The sequence below is a fragment of the Falco punctatus genome, assembly GCF_963210335.1.
Source record: "Falco punctatus genome assembly, chromosome: 12".
Taxonomy (NCBI): domain Eukaryota; kingdom Metazoa; phylum Chordata; class Aves; order Falconiformes; family Falconidae; genus Falco; species Falco punctatus.
The window spans coordinates 10119163-10135102 of record NC_137592.1 but is presented as its reverse complement, the minus strand read 5'-3'; the positions used below and the strand labels follow the sequence as shown (position 1 = coordinate 10135102).

Genomic DNA, 15940 nt, shown 5'->3' with positions numbered 1-15940 from the left:
ATATACAAAATAGGGGGTGTTCCTGTTTTGTAAACCATAGAAAACAGACTGTGAGGCTGGCTTTAAGCATTGTAAAGAATGTAACCATGCAAAATAACAAATTTGGAAAGAGGCATTTCATCTTCTTTCTGAACTCTACATGACTGGCTGACTAGTTGTGGTGGGAATAGATGAGGAGGCTGATCTGAGTGAAAAGAAATTTAAGGTGAATTTTTGTCATGAGCTTAATTTCTGTCAGTTTTGAAAACTGGAGGGTATCTGTTAATATGCAATTGCTATCTCTTCCTCCCGATGGAGAAATAAAGGAGACGTGCTTCCAAATTCTGTTCAGTTTTTAACTGCAACTGGGCTGCTCCATCTTGCAGCAAACTATACAGCTGTTTAATTATGTGGTTGTTTTTCATGGGCATATATTTTTTTATTTAAGTTACTTTTTATTAGTGTACATGATAAATTTTTTCTTTTTTGAGTTGCGTAGGGACTCTTGATGCCTCTTGAGCATAATACCTCTGATTACGTAAGTGCAGGTAAAACCACTACACTGGCTTGGTTTTGTTTCACAATTTGCTGAAAAAGAATGGATCCCAAGAGGCAGTTACTGGGGGAAAGACACCTCCACACTGAGTATTTATAAGCCTGACTGGAGCTTTTATTTCGGGAAGGTATTGTGCTCTTGATTATGAGCTGTAACTTAATGTCACTGTCCTTTGTAATGTACGTGCGTGTTAACAATGCATTGTCATTTTAGCTGGAAAAGCAGGCCATCCTGTGCAGCTTAAGGATTTAGACCCAGACTTGTCTTCTCAATTTGTCTTTTCACCACCTCTTTTGAGGTCAAGAAGAAAAAATGTATCTAGCGTTTCCCAAATTATGAAAGAACCAGTAAGTAAAAACTCTGGATGTATCATGTTCTTGACTTTTGCTCTGTACTGCTTTTTCAAATCATACTTTGCAATGCCTTGCCTTTTTTCTTGAAAGTACGTCTAAAAAGAAAGCTTTAAATTAAGCAGCTAGACAATTTGTGGGTTTTTCCTTCATGAAAACTAGCTACAAAAGTCAGTTTTGAGTCTATGTAAGTCAAGAATTAGTAAGTATCGCTTTGCCTTTAACAAAAGGCACAGTGGCTTTCTTTAAACTTAATTGGTGTGTTATCTTTTAATTTTCAGAATTTGAACTGTTAAGATGGTACAGTAATTTCAGATGAAAGGTTTGTTTTGCTGAGAGAAACTGTAATGCTTTTGGAGAAAACTTTGGCATGACTGCATGAAAGAAAGACTGATTTGTATTCTGTAGAAGTGTAAGAACTTGTGTATGAGTAATATTTTTGTTGCCTTAATATAGGAGCTTCCAACTAAAGAGGAAGAGGATACCAAATCCTTAGAGTCTGTGGGAAAGCAAAAATTGAAGAGAGGTAGAACTGCAAAATCAAAAATGAGGAAAGCAACCAAGTATGAAATTATTTTTGAACACTTATTTGCATTCCTTTATTATGTTTTCACAAGTTCAGCTGTTTGCCACCTAATTTCTTCTGCTTGCTTGGCTGAGCAGTTCTGCTCTGACCTTACGAGCCTGTCCAGCTTGCTGGTCTAACAGGCACCTTTTCCCCCACTTAACGGTTTAGTTTTCTAACAGAAATGGGAGAGGGAGGGGATAGAAAAGGAATGGATACCGATCTTTGCAGTGATGGTGGGCTCTTACATTGTTGTATTCCACCTTTATGAAACCACACTCACTTTTAACAGTCTTTAGTTGCCCATACAAGGCAGGAGGGGGTCAGTGAACAGAGGGAACTTCTTGTTTCTGGACATGTTTCCTGGTTCATTCTGGAAAACTGTTTGAGGATATCTGCCTCTTAAAAGCTGGGTTAGGGTGCTCTAAAGGCTCAATATGACCAGTGACTGAGAATACTTGGTACAATCTGGTAAGGAATGAAAGCAAAAGAAAGCTTATTTGTGTACCTTTTTTGCCTTGATCCTGCCTACAAAGAAGCCCATAAATAAGTTCTTTGGCATTAATTTTGTAATTTTTACCTCCACTAAAAGCTGTGGGTAAGAAAAAATAAATTTTGGTACTTCTCTTTCTTTTCAGAACCACAAGAAGAGAAGGTTCTTGGTCACCTCCACCAGTGGAAATAAAATTCATCTCTCCTTTTGGAAGTCCAGTGGATGGAACAAAGAAAGAAACTGCAGACATGGCAGAGAAGACTCTGCGAAAGAACAAAAAAAGACTGTCTAATTTTCCAAAGCCAGTTGTGCGCCGGAAGATGCTGTAACTGTTTTTAAAGTTTATAATATACACCACTGTTTGCAAAGTCATCAAAATTGTGTGGATTAGTAAAAAGAAAAAATTATCTAATTTGGAAGAGATAATTTATATAAATTATTGTAAAATTTCATAAACAAATGGTCTTCAATAAGTAACTCCATATGGAGTGTGATTTCCTCAGTCAATGCAGTTTTTTATATTAAGACTTCATACATTTATATAATATGTAAATACAGCTTATTTTAGGAATGTTAAATAAAAATGTATACTTCACAATATGCTTACTGTCTTCTAGCTTTTTGAGGGAATAGTGGGTTGAATGGCCTGTATTGCTCAGAAATGTTAATGTTGGTTTGCAGGAGTTGTTGACCCTCAAAAGTGAGGCCTAAAGCTTTTTAAGCTTTTTAAAAGTTTACTTAGAATTCCTATAACAAGTAAATGTTTGAAACATACTAGTTTGACTTTTCTAAATGACATTTGACCTTCTGGCACAAATAATTGGGCTCACAATATAAACGAGTAATTCCTTACATTCACGGTTAACTTGTACCGTATCGAAGTCAGAATGTAAACAATTGTATTTTAAGGTGTGCAATATTTTTTTTGTATTTGTCTTAAACTTTGCAAAAGCTGCTCTTTAGTTCATAAAACTAGTTCACATCTCAGATGTTTCACTATTTTTTACAGTTTGTTGTCAGCAAAAAATTGACTGTATAGAGGATGTGATACTTAAAATAGCATATCAGGTTTAAAGGGATGTTACCCATATACTTGGAAATTTGAGCCAAAATTATTTTCATAAGGTTAATAGCAATGTTACTATAATTGAATTAATTATTGTCTGTAAACATATTTTGCAGTGTTTGAAGCCTGCATATCACAGCACTGAAAACCTGATGGTAAAGCTAACATAGTAGTCTGAAAAAGGTACAAAAATGTACAGAAATCTTAGTTACAAACCATATTTTTTAATAATTGTTTCATTAATAATCTTGGGTTATGGAGTAAATGTCCCTATAAAGCTTCAATTTGTAAAAATAAATTCAACAAATATTCTTTTAAAAGCAGACATGGAAATACTATTTTGATGTGCAGTCTTTTAGACAATGGATTATTTTTATGTATGTTAATTTATATATGGATGCAACTTTGAAGACTACAGAATGGTGGAACGTGACATTAAACTTTTCAATTAGTAAAAACTAGTACAGTTACTCTAAGAAATAATTTATTGGTTAACTAATACCTTGTACATAGTGGGTGAATGTATTAATAACAGACTAAGCTTGTAAAAGAAGTTTCTTCTGGGGCCATGATTTTTCTATCTTGGAACAGGTCATTCTAGAGAAGCAGTTGCATGCAGTAGGGTATTTTTCTCCTTGGGATTATTCATCACTGAATGAAAGCTTAAAAAAGATGCCAAATGTTGAAAGTGTCGGTTTGAGTGAGACCTTTCAGTCAGGTTAATAATTCATTCTGAATATTTTGTATTTGAACTACAATATAAATATCGTCAAAGAGGGGGAGGGGGGGAAGTTCTAGCAATATTTTTTTAAATTCTTGTTGTACAGAAATGCAGCAAAGAGCTCAGAATATGGGGTAAAATACAAACTTTCAAAACCGGAATAGAAAATGGATGTCAAATCTGAATATATGTTGTGTGTAGTGCACAAGAGTATTTATAAAATGTTCCGATTCCTGATCAAATAGACTTGAGTGGTGAAGTGCTAGTGAAGATTACCTCGTAGGGTTTTAACGTGTTTCTGTCATTTGTACTTACAATATATTTTTTTTGTATGAAAACCCATTAGAACAAATGATAACATGGTATTAACTAATTTTATTAATAATTTGTAGATTTGTAGTGATTTTTAGCCTCTTTATTTTATAACCAGCTCAGCTGAATTACCATCATTTGGAAGTGCTTTGGAGGAAAAAAGAAAGCATTAGTAACAACAACAAAATTGGCATGAGATTCAATAACCTCCTAAAGGTTTGGAATAGTCTTGTGATTTTTTACTTTAAAGGAGTTTTAATCCAATTGTATGTTAAAATGTTTTCCTCCCCCCCCCCCCTCCCCTTTTTTTTTTTTGTTCCCCCCCCCCCCCCCCCCCCCCAGTTAAATTGAGTGCATAGTTCTTGGGTGCTGACCAGTTTCCCCAGGGAGAAGTTTAAAAAGGAGTGTAAGCATAATGTGTAACGAGGAGTGGGTTTTCAGGAAGTTGAAGGACATAGAAGGAAACAGAGGGGCAAACAGGCACTATGAATTATTATTTAGAGCCTGAGAAAAGGAAAAGAAGCTAGCTAAGAGTGTTATGATGGCAACTTAAGGATGGGTTTATATTGAAGTGGAGAAAATAGATTTTTACATGGGTGTTCTTTTGTGTAGGCTTGCTACAAACGTGTGAAGGATGGAGTGGAAAAGATCATTTCAGGAAGGGTGGGAAGGATCCAGTGCATGGGCATGCTGCTTAAGCGGATGAATTGGGGAAGGAGCCTGCCTTTTTAAATGATTAAAATGGCTTCGGGGTGAGTGGCTGAGCTGGCTGGGAGTCTTAATAGAATTGCAGGTGTTTGCACATGTATCTGAGAGGAAGATGATAATTCTGGTGCCAGAGAAGGGGACAAGGGGCCGTGAAAGAGGGGGGGATGCATTGTAGTGGATGCATGTGTAAGGCTGTAGGGGCATAGAGCTGCAATTCTCTTGTGACCGAGATGTGAATTTCCCAGGAGCTACTCGGTATAGTTCATCACTAAATAGAGCAATTTTGAAGTTTTTCTATAGGAAATTTACTTGCTTGAGGGGTGTGTGTTTTTCTCCCCCTAAAGAAAAGCTGGAATTTCTCAGGAGTGTTTTGATGCATCTGCTTTGATCTAATGTCAGACAGCTAAAAGCTGAAGCTAAATTGTGCATTTGTACCTTTCAGGGCTGTAATCCCAGAGGAGATTCCACTGGAAGGTTGACTGCCTTGGGATAGCAGACACCTTTCAGAAAGAACAAAAACCGGCATAATGGCAGATTTTATTTCCCGGAAACATAGTAGGAGATATTAGTGAAGGGAGAATGAATATTAATAAGATTAAGGGCTGTTGTTAAAGGGAATTTGTCAAGAGAATGAACGTTTTAGTAGAAATGGCTCCCCGAGTTACTCAGAGAGTTAATGCAAATATTCACAAGGCTTTTTCTTCAAATGTTTAGAAGCCAAGGCTGATGTAAGTGTTCATTCCAGGTTATAACATGAAGGAGGATTAAAGCGAATCTATTTTACTTCTGATAGCTACTTGGTGCTTAAAGTGTTAACTGATTCATGTTGACTTGGTTTATTTGCCTTAATATTTGTACATGCCCAGTGTGCAAATAAGGCTGCAGATAACTAATTTAATCCCCCATCAGAACTTCCTCTTGTGGGAGACTACTCTCAGGGCTGTCAGCACAATAGATTCATTTGCTGCAATTTCATCAGTTCCCATGTAACTAATCATAAATAGCTTGCTTGTTGATTTCTGATGGGGAAAATCAAGATACAGGCAGAAGCCAAATCATAGTTTCTTGTGAGTTGTTAGGCAATGCTTGTGACCTATTAGTCTAGGCCAATCTGAAACTACTACGAAATAACAGAATTCTAATTTTTTGTACTGTTTGTCTTCTGTGCAAAACTTCCAGGTTTCCATTCCAGAAATGCATTTTTTCACCAAATTAGTCAAGATAATGAGTCTCTTTGATATGCTTGGAGATAAATGTACTGTGTTTCATTTTGAATGAAAGCTGTTCCTAAAATAAAATACATTTTCCAGTGCACTGTGCTGTGTGGATGACCAATATGTGAGGTAGAGGGGAAAAATACATGTAATGGTTACTGATGTGTCCGTTTGTTCAGGACCCTCCTTAGATCGCATTAGGTGACACGCAGCCGAGAGCAGGCTTATCCCACAGCAGCCATTGGTGTGGCGTGCATTGCTGTTGAACTTGGTTTAAATCCAGACCAAAAATGAATTATTAGTAAATGACTGATTGCTTGTATTTTGATAGCACAATTGTAATTTTAATACACAGAGAGAAGGATGCAGGAAGTAGGGTGTGATTTCTGTGAACGCCAACAGCGCAGATATCTATGACCTTAGGAATCCAGGGCATGGGAAGACCTTTACTTTTGATCTGGCCTGTCGGTCTCACAGTGGCTTCTTAAAGGACGAGAATGGTATCCTCATCTCCGCAGGATCCAAGAGGTACACAGGCCAGGTAAGATTTTCTTCGAAGAATCAACTAAAAGCAGTTTTAGCTAATAGACAATTGTAGACTGGTCGGTTCATTTATCTCCCATTATTAACGTTTATGTAATTGTAATGCAAATGACTGGCATTTCGGTTCACTGGTTTGAAGCATGTAGACTTCATCTACATTTCTGTCATCCTGGAACTCGGTATTACTCGTAAGTGTGTTTGCAAATCTTGATTGCAAATTGAAACTATTAGTGGGGACACTCCGACTGAACAGCAGTGCTTGTGTATGCATTTGCTTGCTTATCCATGAACAGGATGCACTTGGCTGTTTTCTAGGGAGAGGTCTCACGGTCTTGGTAAAAGAGTGCTGGAGAATGCCTGGCAAGTACTTTGCTGGTGTATGGTCAGATCGGCTCAGAGAAGAGTTATTTAATGATGAGATACTGTGCAGAGGCTTGGTGATCCTTGTGTGCAAAGAATCCCTCAAAGCCGCCTGGAACGGGGAGAAGGAGAAGCCGTACCAGGTGGGATTAGTGTGAAGTATCATTTACCTCCAAGATCTTTCCAGGTTGTATGTTAAAATACTCAATTTTAAATCAGTATATAATAGAAACTATGAGTATACGGAGCAGCTTACAGTACAAGCCATAGTGGTTCCTATAAAATAGCATTGAATAAAAAAACCTATGTAGTACAGCTTGATTTACAGATAAACTCTTAACAAGATAATTTGTCACAAGTGTAATTAATTTCTTACATAAGAACCAAAAATGTTATGTTTTAGTAAACCTTTTTTCTAACAGCTGTTCAGATGCTGATCTTCCTTTACCTACCGTACAGTGAGCTGACCTTTAATCTTTGTTATGCTTCCTAACTTCACCCTTGCACATGGTATTCATGAAGAAGTCTTCAGGACCTCAGTAAAGAAAATTAATGCTTTCTTCCATACACCTTTTATAGGGTACTGAATGTTTATAGCACCATACCTCTCCTATAAAGCAGGAGCGATGTTTTTAGCCTTGCAGTACAGCTTCTGTAGCTGCTGGATGCTCCCACTCCATCGGCACCTTTCTGTAGCCCAGTGGATTCCAGCACTGCTGTAAGCTGCTGGCATCACTCCCCGCTGTGGTGCTTTCTGTCTGCAAACGCACCGCCTCGTTACTGAAGGCTTCTTGTGATTTACTCCTGTGTCACTTCCCTTAAGAAAGAGCACTTTGTTTTTCTTAACGCGCCCCTCCAGCTCCGTGCAGGCAGAACTGCCATTTGTGACCACGTTTCCGTTTCCCTTCGACATCACCCGCTGCTGCTGCTGCTGGCGGGGGCGGGCGGTGCGGTTCGGCGGGCGGTGCGGTTCGGCGGGCGGTGCCGGGCCGGGCGGTGCCAGGCCGGGCCGTGCCGGGCCGTGCCGTGCCGGGCCGTGCCGGGCCGTGCCGGGCCGGGCCGGGCCGTGCCGGGCCGCGGAGGCAGCAGCTGGAGGGTGCTGTTGCCACGGGAAAGGCTGCCGGGCTCCGGGGAGGAGCGTGAAGTCTGGGCTCCTGACCGGGCAGGCGTTCCTCAGGGAAAATTCATGCCCAGGCTATCGTGACCCACCCTGGCCTGGGTCTTGCAGGCACTCCTTTCGTAGCGGGGCAATGCCTGGAGTTTCTTTTCCTGCTGTTGCTTTATTAAAATAAGTGCTTTGTTTTCTTAGTGCCCCTCGCTGAGAATGACTGCTTTTACTTCTCTTAATTCCTCTCATAGCCACGTGGGGTCGCCATTTTATTTTTCATTTACACCTGTGTTTGGTGGGGTTTTTTCAGAGAGCCAGCGTGGGGGAGCAGAGACTGGATTTTACCTCCAGTTATCCCTGGAGGATATCCAGGATATCCAGGGGGAAACGAGCCTCTGGCTTTGGGAGCTGTGCTGCAGCGGACAGCTGAACAGGAATCCAGCACCAGAGCACGACATTTTTGGTTTTGGTGATAGAAATCGGAGCCAGCCACAACGGAGACACGGTGGCATCTGGCTTATTTGCTGTGTGGTTATCCAAACCCTGTTACCAGCTCTTAGAAGGGTGCTTCACCTCAGGCATCCCTCATCCTTGGCATAGCCCGTATGGCTGCCATGCCCTGGAGCCCACCGTGGGCAGCCGGGGGGCTCGCTGTGCTCTGCTGGGTAACAGCTTGTGTGGGAAGGGGCTGCCTGTCCTCCATGACAGCTGCTGCCTTCCTCCCGGCCTGTGCTCCCCTTTCTGTGTTTAAGCACAGCTCTTGCAGCAGAGCACCAGGCAGGCGCAGTCCCCATTGGCTTCCCTCACCACACGGCTCTGTGTAGGTGGGGGTGTTCCTGCAGGGAAGGGCTGGGCAGGAGGCAGCTGGGCAGCCCCAGAGCACCTGCTGGAATGCACACTCCCTAGCTTCAGCTGTGTGGCTACAAAAAAACCTTTCTGTCTTTCTTTTTCCCCTTGCACAACTCCCTTAAGCTACAGGGAGCCTGGGGTCTGGCCCTCTCCCTTGGCTGCTCTGGTCAGACCGTGGCCTGCCTGCTCCCCCGGCCTGAGGGAACTGCGGCCTGAACTGCGGCCTGCCTGCTCCCCCGGCCTGAGGGAGCCGCTTGGCCCAGGGCCTGTCATGGCCGCATGCTGCTGTGCTTCAAGGGAGCTTTGATGTGACTTTATGAGTCTTAAATTCTACATTGAAGTGCAGCCAGGGGTGGGAGGCAGGCCCTGGTTGATGGAGGGGCCGTGCCCTCTCGCTCCCTACATGAAATGAGCTCTGTGGGGTCAAGAAAGCTCAGTGGGCTTCTGTCGCCAGGCCAGGCCGGTGGGCTTGCTGCCCTGGGCCCCTGGGTACTGCAGCTCGGTTAGGAGCAGACATTGGTCCCTGAAAGTGGAACCTGTGACCAGTTTTGGGGTGTTTGGAGCTGGACACAAACTAAGGGGGCTGTGACTGCTCGGCTGCTCCCATCAGGGAAGGGTTGTCCTTCCGCAGCGGGAATCCCCCTCTTTCTGGGGATGCTGTTCACAACAAATGCAGTGGGGGGCAAAGCACAGCTTTTTCTCCTGCCCTATCCAGTGGTTCAGGCTGGAACACTGCTTGGCAGCTGGAAAAACCTCATAATGTCAAAATGCAGCAATGTTGCAGACTCCAAAACCTAAATCCACAGCAGGGGCTGTGGCAGCTGCTGCTTTGCTGCCCCTCACAGGGAGAGGGATGTGGTGGTGGCCTAGAACACTCTGCAGGCTGGGCCAGAAGAGCTCTTCTTGAAGCTCTTAAAGGGATTTCTAGAATTTGAAAGCAATTCTTTCCCCTAGTTTTTGCTTGGTACTATATCACTTGGTGGGGGTTGAGCTTTGTTTTTTCGATAACTCAGCCTGAGGTGGATTTCCAGGTGTGGAAAGTTGTTGGTTGTTTGGGTCTGTTGCACCAAGAGAAGTCTAGTAATAATAGATGGAAGGAGCATCAGGGCACTTGGATAACAAGTAGGATTGCTAGCTAATCTCCAGTAACTAATACAGGTTTCAGGAGATAAATATGGGTGCATAGTTTCAGAAGAAACCGTGAGATTTCAGGAGAAATTACAGGATTAAGCCTCTTGATAAAATACTGCAACTCTCCGGTCCTTTAAACTTCTTTGGCAGGCTGGGAAACAAATAGATTTAGTACTTATCCCTATTAAAAAACATCATTTTGAAGAATGATTTCAGTAATTGTTTTGCCTAACACAGCAAATTATGAGATCCTCTCCAATGTGTATTTTTTAAGAGCAGCTAATGATGAGAGCATTTAAACACTTTAATGGATTTGAATATCCTTTTGCCATTAGATTTAATTGGTCAGCTTGGTAGTTTTTCTGTAGCAGAAATGGGATAATTCACATTAGTCACTTGTGTAGGAAAATTATGGTTAAGGGAAGAATATAAAAAATAATTCACAATGCTGGTACTGACTCCATATTTACTGTTTTATTAGCAGGATTTGCTGCTCACTTTAAATTCACAAATAGACATTATTTACAAAAGCTATTTACTCCAAAACTGGGTGGTACTACATACTTTAAAACAGAAAGAAGCATTTGTCATCACAATAGAAAAGACTTTATTTCAATACACAAAAGAATACACAAAAGTTCATGTTATCTTATGTGTAGTTTAAATGAGTAGGTATTACTGCTACATCACCTGCTTTATCATGCGTATCAGTTACGAAAACACCTGTCCTGGAGTTGCACAAAATCAGAACAGTAGAAACAGCACTGTTGGAGGCAATGCAGAATTCATCTTGAGTTGTTGCCTCACATTTGACCAGATAACGACCTACTCAACTCGAACAGTGACTGGCTCGCTGCAGCCAAGAGTCTGTCTCTCCACTGCTTGCAGAAAGACAGATTGTCTCAAGATCCTTATGCTAATTTGGCCCTATTTGTATTTTATTTTGAAGGTGTATACAGACTTGGTAAGATGTCTAGGCCTGGTTCAGCAGAGTGGATTTTTTCCCACTAACATGCTATAATTTTACTTGGGTCCCGCTGAAAAACAGGTTGAAACACATGAAATTCTGTCTGAACATAAGAAAACACTTTTTTTACTGTGAGCGCTGTTGAACACTGGAACAGGTGGTCCAGTGAGCCTGTGCAGTCTCCATCCCTGGAGTCAGTCAAAGCCCAGCTAGACACTATCCTGGGCAACATGTTCTAGTTGACCCTGCTTGATCAGAGGGGTGAACTAGATAATCTGGAAGTGTTGCCCACCTCTATGATTTAGTGATTGATTCTGTGAAGAGCTCCGTGACTCAAAGCAGCAGAATATGGCCACAGGGTGCCTGGAGACAAGAGAAGGGAACAGCTCCCTTCAATATGTAGCTGTGACATTTCCAAATACAATAAACAGAGTACCATTCTACATAAAACTACAGAGTGGAATGTTGATAAAATACTCTTAAACAAGGTGTCACAGGAAGAGACTTGAGGTTTTTCACTAGATTGTGAAGCAGTATTTAGCTTTGTAGAGAATGTGTCTTTCTTTCAAAAGAGCGTGCTGCACATTGTACAATAGAAAGCTGGTAGTCTGTAGACTTCAAGGAGCTTCATCCTGAGAAGTAAACTGAGAGGATGAAGTGTGACACGAAGGAAAATGGGCATTTTTGCCATCCTACATCTTTTGAACAGAAGGAAAAGGACACGGAATAGCTTAAAGGTACAAATGATAAGATCAAAGAAATTCCTTTTAAGAAGAAACAAAGAATCATCATTTTTAGGATCAGCAATCAATTCTTCCATCACTGTAATATATTTTAATGCATTCATAGACTTTTTTGTTCATCTTAAATTTTAAACAACTCCAAAATGAGGGTCTACATCCCGTATTTACATATTGTGACCTGAAGCACAGCATCGGTCTGAGTTATGGGATTATACAGCAGTCCAGTGAAAAGAGTTCTGGTGGAAACATGTAGTAGGCTGCTTTTCAAGGACTCTGCCCAGTGGTGGATATTCCTATAGACAAGGGAGAAGCTTCTGAGGAGGCATTATTTCCTCTTTACCCCCTTTCCAAAATATGTGAGATTAGAACTTCAGAAAATTTATTTCAGTTTTATGCAGTCTACCTCCTCTGTGACTGGCATTGCACTTGTTCTCAGGTCTAAATCTGTGCTAGATTTGCTTCCGTTATATGTTGATCTCCATCTGAGCAACATGATCTTCTTGAAATACTTCATGGTGTTGTTTTTTACAGTTACAAAACACATGGTGTTTATCATGCTGTTGCTCATAGCAATACATTCAACTATGTAAAAAGCAGTAAGATAATGCTTCTCTTTCACAAAGATGGTGGGGAAAAAGTCACGGACAATTGTGAACCCATAGAAAGGTGACCAGCAGAGAACATAGGCAGTCAGGATGCACATCAGTACCATAACAGTTTTTCTTCTGCATCGAAGCCTCTTCCTGATCTGTTCCGTTTGAAATCCTGGTACAGTTTTGAACCAAAGTTCCCGAGAGATCCTGGCATAACACAAGGCCATCGTAACAACAGGTGCAACAAATTCGATGCCAAAGATGAAGAGAAAATACGATCTGTAGTACATCTGCTGGTCAACTGGCCAAACTTGACCACAGAAAATTTTTTCCTGGTTCTTCACTATGAATAACACTGTTTCAGTAGTAAAGTAGGCAGATGGGATAGCTACAAGTATGGAGATGATCCAGACCAAGGCAATTAGGAAGGTTGCTGTTTGATAATTCATTCGTGGTTTCAGTGGATGAACAATGGCCAGGTACCTGGAACAGATAAATTCATTTAAAATGAAGTCTGAAAACACTCTTAGTCAGAACGCATTTCAAAACAGAAGTGGACAGAATTAGGCAGAAGGAAACTGCTGTCATTCTTAAGGAGAAAGCCTGACAAATTTGCCTGTGAGGAGAGTTAAGAAAATTTTCAGATGTGGCAGCCTAAAGCAAGGTTCTTATGTCTAAGAATCAGTTCCTGGTTCTAGAAACTCTGGAGCCAGTGGCTGAGTGGTTTGTTAGGACAGTGGGTACCTGACAATCTGAAAATCTCAGTGTATGTTAGGGTGTCTGAGGATGGTTTTAAGACCTGAGTCTTAAAACTCCTACCTGTTCACAAGATCAGAAAGAGTTGCAATTTTTATCACAAACTTTCCTTTTTAACACGGATTACATATCTGGGAGTTATGGAAAAGATAGGAAGAGGAGAAAGAGAGGGAATATTCCTATTACTGACAAATATGTTTGCAGGACCTAGCACAATACACAGGTGATGTCATACTCAGGACATACCATGATATAGTACATGGGGACTCTTTGCTGGATAGTGCATGTTCAAGCAGGAGTTTGAAACATGCAATAATGTATGCCTAGTCAGGTGCGGGTAAAAAGGCAAACATGCAGCAGCAGGAAAAAGGTTTCCCTGGGCATAGAACTATTTAAATACACATATTTTTACCAAGCAGGTCAAATATATGTAACAATGTTTTTATTATTTTCATATTTTTTCCATGGGATACAAAAAGTTGAAGCTGATGCTAATGAATGGTTACAAGTGAGCGTGTTTTCAAGCCACCAACAAAGGGCTGTGTATCCATTTTCTGTCCATGCAAATTTTTGTGTCTTCTGCTGGAGGTGACTATTGCTAATTAATCTTAAATATGCTGTGTTAAGTAACATGCCAAACCATAAAACCCGAGTTAGGTGTTGCACTCCTTATGACTGTAAAGCTGCAAGGTGTACTGCAGTGTTTCACAAAGAAGTGTGGAGAAATGGAAGTACATTACTTGCAAGGTTCATCAATTGCCCTCAAATCAGTTAAAAAGGAGCTAGGACAATGGCATTCACTCTGGGGTATTTTTTTGGTTGGAATTTGGGGGTGTTGATTTTTTAAGAAGCTATAGATGTAAGAAGAGCTTACGTTAGAGTACACTGTCCCAGAAAGATTATGATATTTCTCTTAAAAGGAGATTTTTATCAAAGACTCTCCAGAGTTGCCAGTACAATTATATTTGACACAAAGGATTGTTACAAAAAAAAGGAATTTCTCATTCATTTAAAGGCTTTTCTATCTGTATATATTCTATACATAGATAGCATCCACAGGATATATTAATTCTAAAATAAAATGGAAAATCAGCGGCACATTTCATCAGCCAGATCTTGGAAGCAGATGAATTGTTCATCGCTCTTAACAGTGCAGGCTGGATGTCAAGGGACAGCAGAATTATATCAGCCTCATTGTGGAGCTGATAAATGAATATTTTTAGATTGGGTCCTATGGAAACAAGGTTGTGGGATAATGTATGTGTATGCATTCGTAAGTATGCCTATCTGCTCAGCAAAACATTTGGCTGCATGGTGTAAATCTCTACAAGAGAGTCAGGAGGGAGTTTTTGTGCTGGATTTCCTGATTGTCATTGCTTACCACACTTGGGCTGTGACTGCAGAGTGGTCCTGGAGCTCACGAACAGAGTTCAGATGAAGCTGCCCTGGAAGGTATGCTCCAAAAGTGTACATAGAACACACCAAGTGCTCATGGGCATTCAGTCCAGGGGACCCAACTAAAGCTAAAGCCCCCAGAATATTTGCAGCATGAATATTGGGCCCTTAGCATGAACTTTTGCTCTTCAGATCCTCTCCTTTCACATTGCATTATTTTCTACTGTAGATGTGGCCTTAAATATGTGAAATCCCTAATTTCATTTGAATAGACATCAAGGAAGATGGAAGAGAACCCTACTTGAGGGGAATCCTGTGGGACGGGCTTACCCTCTCTACACAAGTGAGCCCTTTTAAATGAACTAAACATGGGAAGCTGTTGCTAGGAGCCTATTCTTTTTTAGAAGCAGAAGTCAACAACCTACATGACATAACCAACATGGAATTGTTGATTGTTAAATGAATGAGATTTTTCTCTGTTTACTAAATCAAAAGCTCACAAAAAAACCCCACAAACCAACAACCAAAACTCAGTGAACCCAAAACACTGTGTTCTTACAACAGACTTCAGTGGTTAATTGTTTCCAGGATTGTTTTTAAAAATGCCTGAGGAAATATGCTAGGAATCTTCTGATTTCTTAGCAGGCATAAGAGCTCAATGACCCATGTTACTTCATCAACCTGGGATGTACTAGCAGAGCTTTCCAAGAAAGTTTTTTAGAAGCTGAAAAAGTAATAGAAAATGGTAATGCATACATGATAGTGTTATATGCTTAACCCTGAATCTTCAGTTGCTGCTTAAAGGTTATTTGTTAGATACTTGTTAAGGAGTTGTTTCATAGGAGGTGTTTGTCCTTTCCCTACACCAGGCACCATCTCTGAACTTCCCCAGAGTCTGTCCACAGACTTCTGTTGACGTCAATCACAGCTGAAGCAGCTGTGCATGGAGCTGTTACCTATACAACCATCAGCAGGGTTGACTGCTCCTGAGCTGCCTTTTGGATCAGGTACCAGAAACTACGCAACATTAGACTGAAGCGTAAAATGGCACATGAGAGAAATTGGGAAAAAAGGGGAAGAGGGAGTGGGAATCATACAGTGTGTATATGCAGGGGGTGTTTGTACACAAAGGATGATTTGTTGTGATGGTCTTTCTATAGTTTACTCTGCGGGTCTCTGGCTTTTTGTGAGTTAGTTGTGTCAGACTTATGTCAGCATGAAGCTGATCCTCAGTGCCTAGGTCCATCAGAGTCTGTGGTGCACAAGGCTAAGAGACCAGGACTCTTAAGAAAGCATATAATTAAACTATATTGTTAAAATTACTGGGGTGAGAGGCAACCATAGAAATATCTCAGGACTGCAGTATAAAGCAGGTAGAATAACAGGTGGGTATCATTATGTTCTGCTTACCCCATTATGAAGGCTGTAGGAAAATCTCAGCCTAACTGGGTTGGTGTAGCATTTTATCATTTTCTGGACAGTGTCATAAATATGGGTGCCATAAATGACCTGTGGCTTTTTCCTGGCTTGC

General features: G+C 41.0%; 2 protein-coding genes and 1 long non-coding RNA gene across 7 annotated transcripts in view; 1 reads left to right on the top strand and 2 right to left on the bottom strand.

Annotated features, from left to right (window-relative positions):
• The window catches only part of AHCTF1 (AT-hook containing transcription factor 1), a 41757-nt gene extending 39214 nt beyond the window's left edge, over window positions 1-2543 (top strand). For all 3 annotated transcript variants that reach the window (XM_080407834.1, XM_080407833.1, XM_080407835.1), the window contains exons 34-36: window positions 749-882; window positions 1342-1448; window positions 2089-2543. In XM_080407834.1, the coding sequence (XP_080263960.1) occupies window positions 749-882; window positions 1342-1448; window positions 2089-2272 (425 nt within the window). In that variant the 3' untranslated portion in view covers window positions 2273-2543. The remainder of the gene's footprint in view (window positions 1-748; window positions 883-1341; window positions 1449-2088) is intronic.
• A 1829-nt stretch (window positions 2544-4372) lies between these two features.
• LOC308071825 lies at window positions 4373-7806 on the bottom strand. Its single transcript, XR_013931320.1, has 2 exons — window positions 7473-7806; window positions 4373-6979 (listed from the first exon to the last, which is right to left on the bottom strand). It is a non-coding gene; the product is annotated as an uncharacterized lncRNA (long non-coding RNA).
• Window positions 7807-10414: 2608 nt separating this feature from the next.
• The window catches only part of LOC308071823 (prokineticin receptor 2), a 46678-nt gene continuing 41152 nt past the window's right edge, over window positions 10415-15940 (bottom strand). For all 3 annotated transcript variants that reach the window (XM_080407838.1, XM_080407839.1, XM_080407840.1), the window contains one exon: window positions 10415-12741. In XM_080407838.1, the coding sequence (XP_080263964.1) occupies window positions 12045-12741 (697 nt within the window). In that variant the 3' untranslated portion in view covers window positions 10415-12044. The remainder of the gene's footprint in view (window positions 12742-15940) is intronic.